Source organism: Diospyros lotus, chromosome 6 (assembly GCF_014633365.1).
Source record: "Diospyros lotus cultivar Yz01 chromosome 6, ASM1463336v1, whole genome shotgun sequence".
Classification (NCBI taxonomy): domain Eukaryota; kingdom Viridiplantae; phylum Streptophyta; class Magnoliopsida; order Ericales; family Ebenaceae; genus Diospyros; species Diospyros lotus.
The window spans coordinates 21386196-21406868 of NC_068343.1; the positions used below are offsets into that span (position 1 = coordinate 21386196).

General features: G+C 37.6%; 1 protein-coding gene and 1 pseudogene across 1 annotated transcript in view; one reads left to right on the forward strand and one right to left on the reverse strand.

Annotated features, from left to right (window-relative positions):
* Positions 1–322: 322 nt before the first annotated feature.
* On the reverse strand, positions 323–1494 carry LOC127804389 (uncharacterized; annotated as a pseudogene).
* Positions 1495–2307: 813 nt separating this feature from the next.
* The window catches only part of LOC127804746 (developmentally-regulated G-protein 3), a 47491-nt gene continuing 29125 nt past the window's right edge, over positions 2308–20673 (forward strand). The window contains exons 1-2 of the mRNA XM_052341722.1: positions 2308–2439; positions 3744–3797. Coding sequence (XP_052197682.1) covers positions 2398–2439; positions 3744–3797 — 96 coding nt within the window. The 5' untranslated portion in view covers positions 2308–2397. The remainder of the gene's footprint in view (positions 2440–3743; positions 3798–20673) is intronic.

Below are 20673 nucleotides of genomic sequence, written 5' to 3' on the forward strand. Positions count from 1 at the left end.
CTAGTTCTTTTAGTAATGTATGGAGTTGTGATTAAATGAATTTCGTGAACATTAATTCAGTAATATTATCTTTTTTTTTTAGTAATGTAATGAGATGTTGTATTTAGTATTGATGGCTATTTCTCATGAATACTATTTTGAAACTGACTATTTTTTTCTAATACAATAGAAACGAAGTACATTTACGAAGTACATTAATTTATTTAACGAAGTACATTAATTTATTTCAAGTCGAATGTTTACCATACAATTCCCACAAATGCTCCACAAGATCATTTTGGAATTGTATATGAGTTTGTTTGTCTCGAATTTGATGGTGAACTCATATGAACTCCATAACTTCACTTGTGCGATTGCGAGACAAATCAATTGTTGGAGTAGCAGCAACTGCATTATAGTTGAAATCCACATCTTCATGAATTGTATCACGTTCATATTCAATTATCATATTGTGCAATATGATACAAGACGCCATTATATATTTGAGTGTTTCAACATCCCACATACGTCCCGGTCCACGTACTATTGCAAATCGTGATTATAAGATTCCAAATGCTTGTTCGACGTCCTTTCTAGCGGACTCTTGTTGTGCAGCAAATTTTTTTTTCTTATTCCCTTAAGGAGATGGAATGGTTTTGACAAAAGTACGCCATGAAAAATATATACCATCAGCAAGATAATATCCCATAATATATTAATGTCCATTGATAGTATACGAAATTTCAAGATCACGACCTTCTGCCAATTCAGAGAATACATGTGATCTATCTAACACATTAATATCGTTTAATGATCCCGGTAATCCAAAAAAGGCATGCCATATCCACAAATCATAAGAAGCTATTGCTTCCAAAATAATTGTTGGTTCACGGGCATGACCTGTATACATTCCATACCATGCAGTTGGACAATTTTTCCACTTCTAATGCATACAGTCAATGCTACCCAACATACCTGAAAACCCACGCTGCTCAGCCACGCTCATCAACCTTGCAATGTCACTAGTATTTGGCCACCTCAAATTTTGCTCTCCAAATACTTCAACTACTACTTTCGTGAATCTCTTCAAACTCTCTATTGCTGTACTTTCGCCAATCTTAACATATTCATCCACAGCATTTACAAGTGATCCATATGCGAGCATCTTTAATGCAATTGTTATTTTTTGGAGTGTTGATAATCTAGAAACTCCTACGGCATCAAATATTTGAACAAAATATTGATCATGTGTTCGATTGCTGCTTGAATTCGTAGAAATAACGATCGATGCATACGAAACCTTCTGCAAAATAATTGTGATGGATATGTTGGTGAATCTGCAAAATAATCACGATAAAGCCTCTCATGACCTTTAGCTTTGTTGTGATTGATGACGTAGTGGTTCAGCATGGATCCACTGTGATGTGTAAAAGAGTCGTGATCCATATGTTGAGCATACTGTTCAACTAAAGCTGTAGCAATAGCCTCATCATGTTCAACTTCTTCATGGATCATTCGAAATAACATACGGATATTGTTGGATATGATGGCTAGAACGAGATTATTAAAGATTGGTGATGGTAGTTGGTGTTGTATGTTTATGGATTGTAAATTTTTTGACCTAATGGATCATCTATTTATAATGCATAGGAATATGACCGTTGTTGGAATATTCCATTAGAGTATAGTCGTTGGAATATGATCGTTGTTAGAATATTCTATTAGAATTTAGCCGTTGGAATATACTCGTTGTTGGAATCTTTCAATAGAATTTAGCTGTTCAGAATACGACAGTTGTTGTAATATTCCATTGAAATATAGCTGCTGGAATATGATCGTTTAAAATTTTAATTTTAACATATTAAATTATTAATTTTTTAATTATTAAAATATTTTAAATAATTTTGTTAAATAATCATTTTTAAAAAATATTAATAAATTTATTTACAAATATATTAAATATTATAAAAATTTAATACTGTCATATTTATTATTAAATTATCAAATAACTAATAAATTTTATAATAATAAAAATTATAAGTGAGGTAAAATAAATATAATTAAAATTTATTAATAAATAAGTGAGATAGGAAGTGTAATTGGAGCATATATAATTTTTTAGGTAAAATTAAAATAAAAAATTAATTATTTATAATATAATAAAAAGCGTGATAACGAGTGTAGTGAGAGATGCAGACCTAAATTTCCAGTGAATTGCAAAGTATATCTTCTACTTATATAGGCCAAATTACCAAAAACCTGCCTTTTTTTAAAGTATATATATAACGAGAGAGAGGCTCCTAATTTTCCAAGGAGCAAACACTCGAAATCGAAACCAATCACCGTCCCGTGTTTCCTGCTCGCGCGCGAGAGAGAGTGCATTCCTGAGTGTTTGCTGTCTGCTTCGGGCATTCAACAATGGCGACCGTGATGCAGAAAATCAAAGACATAGAGGACGAGGTAATATCTTTCTTATTCTTTCTTCTACTCGCACCTCTGTGTATTTGCTTTATATTTGAAAACCCTAGCTGTTTTCCCGTAAGCACATATGTCCGAAGTGTTTTCTGATTGTACTACGGAACGAGCTTGTTACGTTTTAACAATCTCTTCTGTTCGGTATATAAAGTTACCAACTTTCTCGAATCCAGGCACCGGAGGGCATAGGGCTTGTTTGGTTGAATTTCCAACGTTTCTGTTTCCGGATTTGTTTTCGCTTACTGGTTTTGTCGATAGACTTTGAAAATTCTGAAAGCAACCTTTCGGTGGTCATGGAAAGGGAACTGTGGTCTTTGGAAACAGTTTACAAGCCTGAGCTGTTTGTTGTTTCTGAAATCGGTAATAGGGAACAGTTTTGGGAACCGCAACAAACGGAATATGATAAGTTACTAGATTTTCCCTTTGGGAAGTGACACAAGAGACTGATTGTGGGAAAATGATATACTCTTTTCTGCCTGAAATATTGGATTAGTTCTGGGAGTTTGTCATTTATTTCTCGTAGATTAATGGTTGGAAGACTCATAGATGAGCTAATTAAAATCAGATCTAGAAAGTAAGTGCTCTAGGCTTCAGTTGTTGCAACACCATATGCAGCATCTTTGAATGTATGGATTAACCAGGTTGACTATTGGGAGATTAACCTAATTTTGATACTAACTATTCATGAAAAGGTAAACAGTGGGTTTATTGGTTTGTGGTGTAAGGTTCTTCACTGGTGTTCTTCAGAATGTGTTGTGATAATTGGAAGATAATGCCAAACTTTATTTGGGCCCAGAAAATGCCACAATTATTGTGGACATTCATGCATTTGTCCTGATATTGGATTATGCTTTCTTCTAATGGGGTTTAAAATGGTGGATCTTTTTATGGATTGTGTAGTTGGTATACAAGCCAGCATCATTTGTCTGGCCTTCACTTTCTAGAGTGATCCTCAGCAAATGAAACTTCTAAAACAGCTTCAATTGATATTTGAAACATTTTTTAGTATCATGTCATTCTTGATAAGAACTGCATAAATCCTGTATTGCTGAAGTTCTTTCTCCTGTTCTGAGAATTTATAGATTTTGAGAACAGCAAAGTGCTTATTGTATTTGTTTCCACATGTGGTGCCTTGATCTTTTATGTGCATATTTTCTAATCTTCACGTTTCATAATTAAGTAAACAGGATGTGATTAGCTCAGTGATATTTGTCATAATGATGCATTAATTCTCTCTGTTTTGTAACTTTGAATGTACGAGGTGTTCATGAACTTATTGTTTATTATAGATGGCTAGGACCCAAAAGAACAAAGCTACTGCTCATCATCTTGGCTTGCTTAAGGTATGCATTCTCTTACTCCTTATTCATTCTATGTCAGTGACTCAGTGCCATTTTTTATGGGTACAGTGTATTCTTAATTTCTTGCAATTCTTTAGGTTATCATATGTGTTTATTGTTTAAGAAAAATGCACACCTTTAAAAGATATTCTACTTTAACCAAGTTTTTATCTTGTTTTCATGGTTTGACACATTGTTTTTTGCATCCCCTTCCCTCTTGTTCTTACATGATTCACATTTGTAAGAAAGAGAAGTAATAGTTTTATGCTTTCTTTTCTCTAGAATTATAACAACAAGAATCTCAAGCCTAAATTGGACTAGGTGCGATTGACTACTTTAATTCTAGCTCCTTAGCCATCCCTGTTTGTGGTCATATCTTCTGTAAGACCATTATATCACATGGTGTGCCTAAGTAGTGTTTTCAAAAGCGCTAACCGCAGAAGGCCTCAAGTACATAGCAAAAGCGGAGTGCGCACTTAAGCGAAGTGAAGTGCGAATAAATGAAATAAAGAGTATAAACTTTTATAAGCATAAAAAATATAAACTATTAAAAAAATATTAAAAAATCCTAAATAAGAATGAGGGCTGCAAATTTAACAAATGATGAGTTACCATTTTTCATTTATATTTTATACCCATTTTCAAGTTCATGCAATCATAAAAAAGGAATAAGGAAAGAAACTCATCTCTAATTTACACTTATCCCCAATCAATCAATCCCTAATTTGCAACAGTCACCAAACAATCAATCAACAAACCACTATTTACAACAATCAAGAATCAATCATCAATCCCTAATTTGCAACAATCAAGAATATATTAACAGTCCCTAATTTACACCTAATTACATGTTTCTATCAATATTTTTTGCTTGGTAAATACAACTGAGTCTTCTTTTTCTGTTTTATCTGTTTAAATGCATATATGATTTTATCATATCTTAAACAGCCTTTTTTGAGTAAGGTTTCCATTGAAAGAGCCACATCATTGCAAAAACATAAACAAATCCAACTATTCATATTGTTTGATAAAAAAAAGCAAGCATATTTCTACATCCTTTTTTGCACATCGAGTTGAAACAGAAAGAAGAAAGGCGAGAATGAAAGAGATCTCGCTGAAATCTTATTGAATGAAATCAATCTCAATAATGAAATACAGCCGAGAAGCTAGTTTATATACTAGCCTTAACCGCCTCTCCTACATCTTATACAACAACATTTAAGTAGACTTAATCCTCTACATCTACAAGTACAAACTAACAGTACAATCAACCAATAATAACATAAGAGATTACACAAGAGTACTATATAGCAATAACAACAACTATGTGGACACAAACTCTTCCACACGAGCTTAGGTAAAAGCTCAACTAAAGTGCTCTCAGCTGAAGAGCTACGCACAAAAAACCCTAAGCCTGCTGTGCTTTGTGCTTAAAGCATGCTTTTTTAAACATTGTGCCTAAGGGATCCTCACCAAGTTTATTTATTTTTTTCTCCCTTTTTAATGTAAATTTCTTCCATTTCATCCTTGCCTCATAGGTGCTCTATTAGTCTTCTTTTTACACGTTGAAATCTTCTTAATCGTGTTTGTGTATCTTGCATTAATAGGCACTAGTCTAAATTTATTATGTATAATCTTGATTCTGGTTCTGTCTTTCCTTATATAGTTGCATATTTCTCGTTGCATCTTCATCTCAAGTGTGCTCATATTATTGCACATGTTGGCATTTAATTATCCAAAATATGGATCCATACGAGATAGATGGTCTTATGATGCCTTTTATTTTTAGAAAGATTTTACAATTGCATAAAATGCTAACTGTCCTTTTTAACTTTAACCATCTTCCCTTAATTATGCAAGTAACATTTTCAATAAATTTCCTTCTTTTTGAACCATTGATTTGAGATATCTAAATTGATATTTGTTAGGAATAACTTGATCTTTTAGTCTCACCACAATATCATCTATATTTTTATTTTTACTAAATTTGTATTTCATATATTTGGTTTTCAATATGGTCACCTTGAAAGATTTAGATTCTAAAGTGTTTATCCATAATTCAAGCTTAATCTTCATGCCTCCTTTTGTCATTCATTGAGATAATGTCAAAGGCATCTTTTTTTGGATTTAGTTTGTGAGTTAATTCATTACAATAGCAAAGAGATAAGGGTTCATTGCATATTCTTGATATAATGCTACTGCAATTGAAAAATCTTATCTTCTCCATAAACCTTAAAGACACGTTTTTGCTTGATAATTCAAGTACTTAATAACCTGTATCTAAGCAACCCAACTTATTTTTTTGTTCTTGTTAAAGCTTTCATAAGGCATATTTGAGTACTTTATCATGTGCTTTTTCTATGTATATAAATATCACATTTAAATTCTTTTGTTTATTTTTGGACCTTTCCATTTGGTGCCTTAGTAAGTAGAGAGCTTTTATTGTTGACCTATAATGCATAAAATTATATTCTGTGAGAAGTCAGAGGTAGAACTCCAACCTGAAAAGCCAGGTTAATAGGTGGAGGGATCCCCCTCCTTATATATAGCCCAGATCTCCCTTACTGAGGCAATGTGAGATTCTCACATATTCGTTTTTTGCTTTTGCTAGGTAAAATTGTCATGACCCAAGGGTAATTAGAAGGGCAATAATGTAGTTACCTTAGTTTGTTAGGAGCTATTTTTGTTATTCTGTTATACCACATGGGGCTGTTATTCTAGATGTTTCTTTTAGATTGTATAGCCTATAAATAGACTCAAGTATGTAGAGAAGGGTATGCTTGAATTAAATGAATGAAACTCTCATTTCTCTCTCTAAGATTTCTCTCCAATCTCCCTCTTGTTTCTCCCCCATTTCTCTCAATATCTCTCCCTCTTTCTACTGATTTCCCCCTCCCTTCAATTCTGATTTCTCTCCTAATTCCAACCCTAGGAATGTGACAAAAATCTAAATTAGTCTCTAGCTTTCATATCATGGCTCATTAGCTTGATCTTTTAGAATTTTCACAACTTCAAACATCTTTTTTATTCTTTTATAAATGTTCACTATAATGCCCTTTTTTCACATGATTAGGCATCATGCTTGAGTTAAGGTTTATTTTAAATAATATCGTTAACCATAAAATACCTTGCCCTTATAAATATTTTCATGCTTTTATTGGTATGTTATCTGGTTCAATTGCTTTATTTATTTATTTATTTTTATTTTTTTCATAGATTGTGTTACTTGGGTTGGACAAATTCGTCTATCGAATATGTAATTTCTAACTAAGATGTTTCAATAATGTTTATTTCTCCATATTATTGAAAAACTTAAAGAAATGCTCTTATCTCTTTGATCACCTCCTCATTTCCCAACATCTTTCGAGTTTGTCTTTTATGCATATCTGTTGAAGACTGTTGGAGATTTCTTAGGATTTATTCCTAAATAACTCCTTTCCTAAATATGTTGAGATTTCCTTTCTTGTTTTAGGAAATATGAGATTTCCTGTTTTTCTTTCTTTCTTTTTCTTTCCCTTGTATATTGTCTTTCTTTCCTTATTATCTTGTCTAATATATATTGTAAAACATATACTTAGAAAATAATATAGAAGAATCATTCCTTTCTTCATTGTATTAGAGCCTTTTACGATTGTCCATTGTTTTCCTATCAGCCTTCATTGCTGATCTTTGTTCTTCCTGTCATTTCTTGTTGGCCTTCATTGCCATCACCTTTGTTGATTTGGCCTTCATTGCCTTCTTGTTCCCTTCAATCTCTTTCATTATTTTTTGGTTATTCCGTGGGGAGATGTCTATGACTTCCGAGAATGTGACTTCCAATCCTGGAGTTGTTCTTGATTTCCCATTGACTGGTTCAAGTGGAGAGCTTCAAAGCTGAAGTAACTGAAAAACAGCTGATTAAAGCAATGTTGGAAGAATGCTCGATTAGAGAGGAAGAAAAAATTTACTTAATGAAATGGGAAACTGCTTCACTGCTTCAATATCTTATTGAGCATACGAATGGGGTATATATTCAAGAATTCTTTTACAACATCTGCTAAAAAATAAGAAAATTGAATATCTTTTAAGGATATGGTTTATCACTAAAGCTGGACTTATCACTTGAAATCAACTGCCTCCTTTTTCTTAGGAACTTACCTTTTTATTTTTCTTTAATTTTTTTGAATCTTCCCTTGTCTCCAACCAACCTTATCACTTGGTCTCATCTGTATTCAAACCTTTTGATTTGATATTCCAACAAAAGCATCAGTGCTGTTTTATCTTTTAAATGGGAAGAATTATTTGCATTGGTCGTAGATGGTGAGGACGCTTTTGAAGGGAAAAGGGAAGATTAGGCACTTAGATGGGACTGGTCTGAGCAGTGATGACCCCAAGTTCCAAGCATGGGAATGAGGAGGACTCAATGATCATGTCCTAGATATGGAATTGGATAGCCAGAGATTAGTAGAAATCTCATGTTCCTTCCAACAATGCCAAGATATTTGGGAGATGCTTAAAAAAACCTACTTCATGAAGCAAGATGCTGCAATGATTTACGAATTGAAAACCAAATTTCATCTGCAGTAAAAGGCTCTCTCTCTCTCTCTCTGTTACTGAATATTATAACTATTTGAATGGTCTTTGGCTTGAAATAGATCATTATCAAGATCTTAAGATGAAGTGTGCTGAAGATGCTAAAGTCCTACTTGAATTTCTTGAAAGGGATAGGAATTTTAGCTCTAAATATGGAATATGATCAAGTAAGAGTGCAAGTGTTGGGAAAGGATCTGCTACCACCCCTCAGTGAGGTTTTCTCCATCATTCAAGTAGAGGAAACTAGGAGTAATATTATGCTTGAGACACAATCGACCTAAGGTTCTACCATGATGTCCAACAAAGGTACAGGCGATGGATGAAATAAGCCATATAATCTAGGACAAGGGCAAAACAAGGTCTAAACAATCCAATTGAGATGGATTGTGGTGCTCTTACTACAAAAAACCTTGACATAGAAGGGATAATTGCTTCAACCTTTATGGGAAGGCTCAAGTATTAGCTAAGAATGGTGGATTCAAAGGACATAAGCAACACCAAGCCAATCTTGCTACTAAGGATACTTCTCAAGAGGAATCAACTATTAGTAGAGAGAATTCAACAAAGAAGACATTGAAAGGCTGAAGTTTTGCTTAACTCCCTCACAAGACTTTTGATACTCGTTCATTTTTTATTTCTTTAAAGCTTCCAACACCTTCCCAGTCATTGGTCATAGACTCTAGTTCTACTGATCACATGACTCATTACCGAAAATAAGTTTGACAGTTATATGCTTGTCCCTAGAAATCGAAAGATTTTTGTAGTTGATGGATTAGCTATTCCAATTTCTGGTCATGGCAACATCATTGGTGCTAGTGGTTTGTTTTGTTTATTGATGTTTGTACTCCTACAATTTGATTGTATCTTATGAAAGTAAAATGTGATGTGACTAAATTTTTTTTTTTGTATTCCATAGTATGAGCAAAACTCAATTTGCGAAAAATATTAAGAGGGTTCGGTCTGATAATGGGAAAGAGTATTTCAACCAATTTCTGATCTTCTTTTGTCTAAAGCAAGCAATAGTTCATGAATTCTCATGTGTTGACACTTTCTAACAAAATGGAGTTAACGCAAAAACATACATCTCTTAGAGGTTACTAGGGTATTATTTTTTCAATCTAATGTTCCTAAACTTCTTTGGGAAGGGGTAGTTTTAACTGTTGCCTATTTGATAAATAGGCTTCCTTCTTGTGTCATTGGCAATCAAAGCCCTCTAGGTATGTAGTCCCAATTTTATCTTGAATGTCAATCCAAGTTGTTGTACTTCGTATGTTCATAAACAACATCGCACAAAGTTAGATCCTTGAGCCGTAATGTGTCTTCATTGGATATTCTAGTCCTTAGAAAGGGTCCAAATTCTACCATCCTCCTAGTTGAAAATTTTTTGTCACTATGGATGTCACTTTTTCTAAAACTAACCCCCTTTACTCAGACCAGTCTCTCATCTTCAAGGGACAATGGGAGTGTGGATTTGACTTTTCCTGATGAGTTTCTAGCTAGTCAAGCACCAGTACAACAACTTACACTCACATAGCCTCTTGTACAATAGCGTATACTCACATAGCCTACACACACACATTTGAACTTCCAAATACCGAAGAACTCTTAGAATCCTAGTCATTCAAACTAGAACCACCTCAATTAGAACTGAAATCTCATAATGTCCCTTAGGAGCAGTACTAGTCACAACCGAATCAAGCATCCAATGATTTAAAAGTTTATTCAAGACGTGTATAGCCCAATCCAGACCAAAGACAGATCCATGACTTTGAACCAAGTTTAGGTATTGAAATAACACTTTTTCCCTTATCTATTAGTGAGCAATTTGACATTGATCTTCCTATTGCAGTAAGAAAAGGAACTAGAAAATGCACTGAACATCCCATATCTAGTTTTGTGTCCCTAAACCAATTCTCCCCTCAACATAAAAGCTTTCTTACCACACTATATTCCATTAATATATCAAAAATAGTTCAAGAAGCTTTAAAGAATTGGAAGTGGGCACAAGCCATGAAAGAGGAGATGAATGCACTAGAAAAAAATCAGACTTGGGAGATTGTTCCTCGGCCTAGAGACAAGAAACCCATGGGATGTAGATGGGTTTACACTTTTTAAAGTATAAAGCTGATGGTTCTCTTGAAAGGTGCAAGGAAAGGTTGATTGCAAAGGGGTATACTTAGACATGGAATTGATTACCTTTGAAATCTTTGTACTAATAGCCAAGATGAACACTGTGAGGGACCTATTGTCTTTAGCAGCACAATCTAATTGGAATTTACAACAATTGGATGTGAAGAATTCTTTTCTTCACCACAATTAGGGAGAAGAAGTGTTTATAGAGATTCCACTTGGTTTTGATGGAAGAATTGGATGAGGTAAGGTGTGCTAACTAAAGAAAAAACTATATGAGTTAAAGCATACACCTAAGGCATGGTTTGGGAGATTCACAAAAATTTTGTTGCAAGTGGAATATACACAAAGTCAAGGTGATATTGTGTTGTTTATTAAACATACCAAGGGAGGTAAGGTAATTCTCTTACATGTTTATGCTGATGATATAATTGTTACGGGAAATGATGAAATCGAAAAAAAGGGCCTTAGAGATTGCTGAGCCTTTGAATTTGAGATTAAGGAGTTGGGGAATTTGAAATATTTCCTTGGGATTGAGGTTGCTTACTCCAAACAAGGAATCTTTATTTCTCAAAGGAAATATGTTTTAGATCTACTCAAAGGTACTTGAAAGCTTGGTAGCAAATCAACTAATGTCCCGATCTCGATCGAACATAACCACATATTAGGTAAAGAAGAAATCGGTAGTGTTGTGGATAAAGGGAGCTACTTAAAGACTTGTTTGGAAACTAATTTATCTATCACACACAAGGCTAGACAGTGTAGTGAGTCAGATTATGCATGATCCTAGGGAAGAGCATATGCAAGTGGTTTAGAAAGTGCTTTTAGTATCTCAAATCTACACTTAGAAGAGGATTGTGATGGGATTCAAGACAATAGATAGGATTCCAATGAATTAGGATAGTCATTGCTGGTATTTCAACTCCAAATTACAAGGAAGAATGTAAACAAAGAACAAGAATGGGCATTCGAGAGGCCCAAATCTCTCCTGCAATTCTTCTCAAAATTCTTCACACCTTTCTCTCTCTTCTAATCCCTATTTATAGGTTGTTATCCCCCCTCCATAACCGCATTTGGTTATGCGCACATGCTGGTTTGTTACACAAACCAACCAAGTTCCCACTCTACTCTTGGTGCACATGTTGGCTGTTACGCTATCCAGCTGTGTCACCATCCTGCCTTTGATTCTTGTGACACATCTTGCCTTTGATTCTTGTAGCGCCTTTGGTAGGTCCGCAGCACCAGAGGCCTAACATTACTCCCCTCTCTAACTTTCACCTTGTCCTCAAGGTGGAAAGTGGGAAATTGCTGTTGAATTAAGCTATAGGGCTCCCAAGTAGCTCCCAACGACAATAACCCCTTCCGTTGAACTAGAACATCCAATCCACGTAAATTACTTCCTGTTCTTGGCTGGACCCCCAGCATCGCCTCTGGCTCGACCATCATCTCCAAATCGACACTTATCTGACTAGGAATCTCCATAGTGGCTTGCAATGCGCCCTTAGCTTCACGTAGCTGGGACACATGGAAGATGGGGGTGAATGTTGCAGTGTGATGGTAGCGTTAACTTGTAGGCTACATGACCTATTTTTTTTTTCAATTACAAATGGACCATAGAATCTAGGAGCCAATTTTTCGTTTGAACGACCGGCCACTGTTTTTCTATGATAGGGTTTTAGTTTCAAGTAAACTAAGTCCCCTACCTTATACTTCATTGCTCTTCTTTTCATATCTGCCCCTTTCTTCATTACCGCTTGGGCTCGTGGTAGCTGGGCCTTAAGTTCCTCCAAAATGTGATCTCTTTCTACCAGCTGTTGCTCAACCACCGAAACAGGAGTGGATCCCCTTTCAACCCTCAATATCGCTGGTGGTTCTCGCCCATACACTGCCTGGGGGTCATTCTCGAGGTTGTGTGGTATGAAGTGTTGTACCATAGTTTAGCCCAAGGCAGCCACATGTACCAAGCTTTAGGTTTAGAGGAAGTAAAACAACGAAGGTATGTTTCTAAGGTCCTATTAAACACCTCCGTTTGACCATCTGTTTATGGATGGTAAGCTGTGCTGTGGTGGAGCTTGGTGCCTTGGAGGCGAAACAATTCCTCCCAAAATTTGCTTATGAAAATCTTGTCCCTATCGGATACAATGGATCGTGGTAAACCATGAAGCCTCACAACTTCCTTGATGAAAATCCCTGCCACCTCTCTTGCTGTAAAAGGATGCTTAAGCCCAATAAAATGCCTATAGTTACTGAGTCTATCCATCACCACCAAAATAGAATCCATTTTGCCTAACCTTGGTAAGCCTTCAATGAAGTCCATAGCAATGTCATCCCAAATTTGATTTGGGATAGGAAGGGGCTGCAAGAGCCCTTTGGGCTTTAGGGCCAACACTTTGTTTTGCTGGCAAATAGCACAATTACTCACATATCGGTGGAGGTCTCGCTTCATTCCCGACCAATATACATTAGCTGCAATCCTCTTGTAGGTTTTCAAAAATCCTGAGTGTCTTCCCACATTCCCATCATGTCCCTCATGTAATAACAGAGAAATGAGAGAAGAGCCCTTTGATAGGTACAACCGACCCTTGTTGAGGAGGTGGCTGTCCACCAATTGGAAATTGGGTTTGGAGGAAGGATCAAGTTGGAGATCCTTGACAACACTTTGCAGCCACTCGTTTTCTTCTACTTCCCGAGCCAATTGATCAAGCTGGAGCACCTTAGGGACTGTTAAGGCTAATAGAGGGCAACAGAGTGGCTGGTGCGGGATTGGCCATCTGTTGCCTTATTTTCCAATCCGGGGCGATATTGTATTTCGAACTGAAATCCCATTAATTTAACCATCCACTTCTGATATTCTGGACTCACCAACCTTTGCTCCATAAGAAATTTGAGGCTCTTTTGGTCGGTTCGAACCACAAACTTCTTTCCCAACAAGTAATGCCTCTACTTTTGCACCGCAAACACAATGGCCATCAATTCTCGCTCATAAATTGATTTCCGCGTTCCTAACTGATTAAAAGCATGATTGAAATAAGCAATAGGTCTATGATCTTGCATTAAAATTGCCCCCATACCTTGTCCTGATGCATCCGTTTCAACCACAAATGGCTTGCCAAAATTTGGTAAAGCTAAAACAAGTAGCGACACCATGGCAGCCTTGAGTCGTTGGAAAGCTTGCTCGGTTGCCTCATCCCAAATTTTTTTTTTCTTTTGTAGTCCCTCTGTGAGAGGCCATGCCAACTTGCCATAGTCCTCAACAAATCGCCTATAATATCCCGTGAGCCCAAGAAAACCTCGCAATTCCTTCAACGTGATAGGAGTGGGCCAATCTATCATAGCTTGTACCTTGCTACAATCAACCGAAACCCCTTGCTGTGGCCCAAATATTCAATTTCCAGCTGTCCAAACAATCACTTCTTCCTATTTGCAAATAGTTGGTTAGCTGCCAGCACCTTCAGGACATAACATAAATGTTGTGCGTGCTGTTCAAAATCCCTGTTGAAAACCAATATGTCATCAAAAAATACTAACACAAAACGCCTCAATTGCTCCCTGAAAATGTCGTTCATCAGTGACTGAAACATGGCTGGTGCATTCGTCAATCCGAAAGGCATGACGAGGAACTCGTAATGGCCTTCTTGTGTCCTGAAGGCCGTCTTCGGAATATCCTCAGCCTTAACGCGAATTTGATGATATCCAGACTTAAGATCAAGTTTGGAAAAAACCGTGGCCCCATGAAGCTCATCCAACAGCTCATTGATCACTGGAATTGGAAACTTGTCGGGCACGGTCACCTTATTCAATGCCCTATAGTCCACACAAAAATGCCACCCTCCATCATTCTTTTTGACAAGCAAGACCGAACTAGAAAAAGGGTTGGAACTAGGTTGTATAATCTCGACGGCTAGCATCTCTCCTACCATCTTCTCGATCTCGTTTTTCTGTAGTTAAGGGTAATGATAGGGTTGCACACTGACCGGTACCGTGCTTGGAAGTAGGTTGATTGCATGATTTTTTTTTCTGGAAGGAGGCAACCCCTCCGGTGTTGTGAACACCTCCTCAAACTCAGCTAACATCTCCTTTAGGAATGACAGAACCTCTACCTGACTTTCATTGAATTCAGCTGCCATCATTCCTAGTTCAAGCAGCATTCCTTCTCCATTCTCCTTGAAGGCCTTCATCATAGTCTTCAAGGATACCAAGCTTTTGCTCAAGCTAGGATCTCCTTGCAAGGTCACAACCAATCCCCCAACCTGAAACTTGATAGTTAAAGCCTTCCAGTCCACTCTCATCTTCCCCACTGTTGCTAGCCACTTCATCCCAAGGATTACATCAGAACTACCCAACTCTAGGGGCAAAAAATCTTCCACAATTTGTAAATTTTGGAGGGTAAGCTTCACCCCCTTGCAAATTCCCACCCCTTGTACTGCCACCTTAGTCCCCATGATCACCCCATACCCTGCTGTTTCTGTCCTCTGCAGGCCTAACAGTTGCACCAAATCTGTGGCAAAGTTGTGGGTGGCTCCTTCGTTGATGAGCACCACCACCGGCTGCCTCTCTATGTCTCCTTTGAGCTTCATAGTTTGTGGTGTGGTTAATCCAACTATCGAATTCATGGAGAGCTCAATGGCCTCCCCACTTTGCCCAGGCTCTCTTGCAATTTCTTCCAACGTTTCTCCCCCATCTACCTTCTCTTCTACCTCTTCATCGTATATCATAAGCACTTGTAGCTCCTTGTTTCAGCACTTATGACTTATAGTATACTTCTCATCACACCTAAAGCATAGGCCCTTATATCTTTTTGCCTTCCACTCAACCTCGCTAAGCCGCTTGAAGGGTGGGTTGTTCTCTCTCCCATGGCTTGTGGTCGATAGGGAATAGGAGGACTGATCATCGTTTGTTTTTGGGGCTGCTGGGAGGGTGGTAGAATTCCCCCTTGCCGATAAGTTAGAGCTGGGTTCAGCATGGTCTATCCCTTGTTCGACCTTGATCCACCCGCACCACCTCAGACCACTCGATTTCTCTCTTCTATGCGTTGGGCTAAGTCCATCCATCATTTGCTCTAAGCCCCTCGGCCTCAACACCCTCAACTTGGCCTTGATATCAGGTTGTAGTCCATTGATGAAATGCCCGGCAGGTTTTCAAGGGGCGATGCCAATGCCTCCAAACATTGGCGGTACTTGACAGTTCCTGCCAGAGGGCGAGAAAACGCTCTTCAATGGAGCCTTCTTGGGTGGGTTGGAAGCGGTTCCTTATCAGGAACTTGAAGTCATCCCAGCTCCCGACCCTTCGCCGCTTCTCCTCACATTGAAACCACGAGAGTGCAACACCCTCCAAACACAACGCTGCCGTGCCCATCTTCTTTTCTTCAGTCAGCCTATTCACTGCAAAGTATCTATCGGCTCGGAATATCCAGCTGTCGGGGTCTTCGCCTTCGAAAAGGGGCATCTCCAGTCGTCGGCCTCAGATCTTCGGATGCCAACCCTCCTCGGAACCCCTTGCTTCCACTCGCCTCACCCCGATTTCTAGTGTCGCCTCCAAATCTTGAGCGAATTCCGGAGGCTGGCCTCCTAGCTTTTCCTTGTTCTTCCTCTCTCTCTCCTGCTCTTCCCATCTCGTTCTCATCTAGGCGAACTGTTCCAGCAAGCTCGCTACACTCTTCTCCATCGATTGAACCTCTCCCCTCACGGCATCGACACCCCTTTGCATGCCTTCCATCCTCCCTTCCAATTCACCCACTCGGTTAGTTAGGTTTACCATTAAGATCGGTGATGCTCTAATACCAAAATTGATGGGATTCAAGATAGTAGATAGGATTCCAATGAATTAGGATAGTCACTGCTGGTATTTCAACTCCAAATTACAAGGAAAAATGTAAACAAAGAACAAGAATGGGCATTCGAGAGGCCCAGATCTCTCCTGCAATTCTACTCAAAATTCTTCACACCTTTCTCTCTCTTCTAATCCCTATTTATAGGTTGTTATCCCCCCTCCATAACTGCATTTGGTTATGCGCACATGCTGGTTTGTTACACAAACCAGCCAAGTTCCCACTCTACCCTTGGTGCACATGCTGGCTGTTACGCCATCCAGCTGTGTCACCATCCTGCCTTTGATTCTTGTAGCGTCTTTGGTAGGTCCATAGCACCGGAGGCCTAACAGATTGTTATTCCAAAAAGGTGGTGAGCTAACTCTAGAAGTTATACAAATGTAGACTATGCTGGATCACCTGTTTATAGAAGGTCTACAACAGGTTATTGCATGTTCCTAAGAGGTAATCTTGTGACATGGAGGAGTCAAAAGCAGTCCGTGGTTGCTAGGTAGAGTTCTGAAACCGAATTTAGGGCTATGCCTCAAGGGATTTGTGAGTTGTTGTGGCTAAAAATAATCCTAGATGACTTGAGGATTAAAAGAATTGGGCCTATGAAGTTGTATTGTGATAATAAGTTGGCTATCAACATTGCACACAATCCAGTCCAACATGATTGAACTAAGCACATGGAGATCGATAGACACTTTATAAAGGAGAAGCTTGACAGTGGACTGATTAGCACTCTATATGTGTCATCATGTGAGCAATTAGCTGATGTTCTCTCTAAGAGACTTCTTGCTGCACGATTTTAGGAAATAACAAGCAGGCTGAGAATGGAAGATACCCACTCTGATTATTGTTGGAGATTTCTTATTATTTATTCCTAAATATCTCCTTTGCTAAATATGTCCTTTCCTAAATATATTGGAGATTTCCTTTATTGTTTTAGGGAATAGAAGATTTCCTGTTTTTATTTCTTTTTTGTCTTTCTTTCCCTTTTGTATATTGTCTTTCTTTCCTTTTTGTATATCTTCTAGTATATATTGTAAAGCATATACTCAGTTCATAATATAGAAGAATCATTCCTTTCTTCAATTTCATTTGGGTCAAATCTCTTAGTTTTCTTTTGTGTTGAGTCGCTAGTATAAATTTTCATTAACTTTTGACCTGGCTTTGCTGATTGACTTCTTTGCTTCCTTTTTTTCCAAAACATGCCTTTTATTTTTGTCATGTCTTATGGTAAGTTCTCTTGGTTTTGCTGTTTTCTTGTACCCCTTCATTCCACCATCACAACACTTTTTGATTAAGGGTTTTGACTCCCTTTTATCAATTTTTACCGTGTTTTGAATAGTAGTAGCCATCTCAATTGACATATGTTTAGCTTCACATTATATAGTTTAAACTGCTCTGCAACACTTTCTTGTCCCTAGAACTGCATGAAAATTAAATCCATGCTTTTTTCAGACACTATAGAAGCTTTTAACATCTGGAAAATAGCTATGACATCTCCTGTGAAGAAGCTTGTGCATTAGTTACATGAATATAAGCTACTGTCATTGACCTAACATTTAGTAGATTGAAGAAGACATGTGAAAGGAATCTCCATCGTTTTGAGTTGTTTCTAAAATCCATGCCTAGTTACTGCCATGGAAACTAATTGGCATGCTTTTTATGGATAGCTCTCATGAAATATATTGTAGGACAATTGCTATCCATGGCCCTCATGTGTTAATGCATAAAAAAATATAAAGCAAGTGATTTTTTGGGTACTCATTAAAGGTGTTTTCTTTCCGTGATGCTTTAACATGTAAAATTGTATTTTTGACATTCAACTTTCTTTTGTTTTAGGATTTAAATAAAATAGATGAAGTAGTTGACAATTTGGAAGCATTTTGTGGGTTTTCTTCTCTATATTAGTGAAATGCTTATAAACATTTTTGCAAATGGCAACCATAATTATCAAATCTAACAACAATTAAAATTTGAAGCACTTGTATTTATGATTTGTTGCTATAAACTACTTGGTTATCTGTGTGTTAAACAATTCTGCTATAGTGACGTTCAGGTGAGTTACTGTCACATGAGAGGTCAACAATCCATACATTGTAGGCCAGATGCTGAAGTGTTCCTGGAATTATATGCCTGGGATTATCAAATGTTACAACCCTAGGCTTTGGCTAGGGTTTAAGAAGTAAATTGGTAAGAGCATGGGAAAGAAAGAGCAGAAAGGGAGGGAGAGAAAGACAAAACAGAAGGAATTGAGGGAGAAGAGAAAGAGAGAGAGCTAGAGAATTGAGAGAGGGAAATGGGATTCAATTATCATTCAAAACATACCATCCTCTAACTACTCCAACATATTTATAGGCTTACAACTGAATATACTAACATCTATAACAAAAAATACAATCAAAATAAGAAACATATAATTCGTGTGATTATTATATCTTTGGGGATTCCTTGGGGTCGTGACAATCCCCTCCCCTTCAAACAATTCTTGTCCCCAAGAATTGATAGTTGCTGACCTTGTTCTTCAACAAATTCCAGCCTTAACAATCTGGTTTATCCTTCTCCTCTTTCTCCTTGCTTTCTTTCTCCTTCTAAGCTTTGTCCTGTCTTCTCTTATAATTTGTTGCTTTTGTTTTTCCTGTAAAAATAAAATGTATACTCCAAGGATTGCTATGTCAATGCTCCCTTCTCCAATGTCAAATCTCCCAAACCAGATGGCAGTAACCTCCTCTTCCACAAAATCAAAACTCCGAACCAAATGGCAACACCCTTCTCTTTCTTCATCTTCTGAATCTGGTCTACACCAGGTGACATGACAGCAATATTGTCATATTGCTGAAGGTCAGAATTTCTCAAAACAATAGGGATATTTTCTTCAGCTAGAATTATCTTAACTTGTGATTCCTCAGTCTTTTCCAAAACCAAAGGCAAAGGAGCCATACTCTTAGAATCTGTTGCCTTAGAACTGTTCTTGCCCTCAGCCTCCAGTTTTTTTCTTTGGTCTGAGTCCTCATTGGTTGCTTGTCCACACTTCACAGCTTCAGTATCAACTTCCTTAGAGCCATTGGAAACTTGTTCTGGTCCGGATTGTTCCATCAACTCTCCCTTAGCTATATGTGGTCCGTTACAAACTTGCGAGCTGCTCTTACGATAACTCTCCGATGGCAGTCCATGCTTTTTGCAAATGGCTTCTAGTGCCAATTCTTGCAGCCTCACTTTCTCTGCCACTTGTTCCATCGTAGTAGGGCAGAACATTTTCACACTGAGCCTTTGCGCATTGTTAAGGCCATTAATGAATTTTGATACAAAATAATGCACTGTCAGGGTTGGCTGAAAGCTCCACATTAGGGACCTTAGCTCCTCAAATCTAACTTGATAATTTGTCACCGATCCCTCTTGTCTTAATTTATTGAACTCCTCAATCACATCAATTATGTTGTTTTCCCCAAATTGGTCATGTAAATTTTCGGCAAAATCAGTTCACTTGGCCTCCCCTTCCCTAGGTACTAGGGTATGATGTGGAGTGTGGAAAGATGAACCTCTTACTTGAATTTTTGGTTCCCAGGCTGATAGTTCCTCTGCCTCTTGCAAGCCATAGGTTATAGGGAGAGTGCCATGGTTGGGTAGAATAGGATTAGCTACTGCCCTTGTAGGGAATTTTAGTAATAATTGGAATTGAGGTAGCGAAGACAACATGTTGAACATGCTGTGGATTTGCTGGCCATGCTGCTCCATTGTCTCTTGATGCCTTTCCATAATCTCTGCATTACCTTAGATTCCTTAATCTCTAATTCAAAAACAACCTCCATATTTTAGTTATTGCTAACAACCTCCAATAATAGCCTGACACAGAATGCAATAGTTGAGAATTGATCAGCTCCCTGAGTCTCCTTCAAAATCGGTTTGTACAACGGCTAGTAATCGCTTGAATCACCACCTAAACCAATCTTTGGGTCTGATTCTTCCTCATTGAACTTCTTGAATTTGCTAGAATTACAAGAATCACTGCCGGATCAATATCGTCACCTGCTACGATGCAGTAGTCGAAAATTAGCTGCTATGAATACGTCTTCTAAGAATCTGCTTTGCCTGCTATTTCCAAATGCATCTTACTTCAAATAATTCCCGATCTGGACCTAGCGTTATGTAACGAATGGCCAGAGCTGCTCCTTGGCCTAATCGCCAATTCTAATTGCAATTGCTGTAGATCAACAATAGCCCGACCTTTGTAATAGCTTCAAAAGACCACAAACTACTTTTTTTTTAAAAAAAGAAAAGAAATTGATTCTTTTCTCATCATTTCCACCGCACTTTCCTTCTTGCCTTTGATAGGCCCCTAGTTCACTGGACGTATCAAATAAG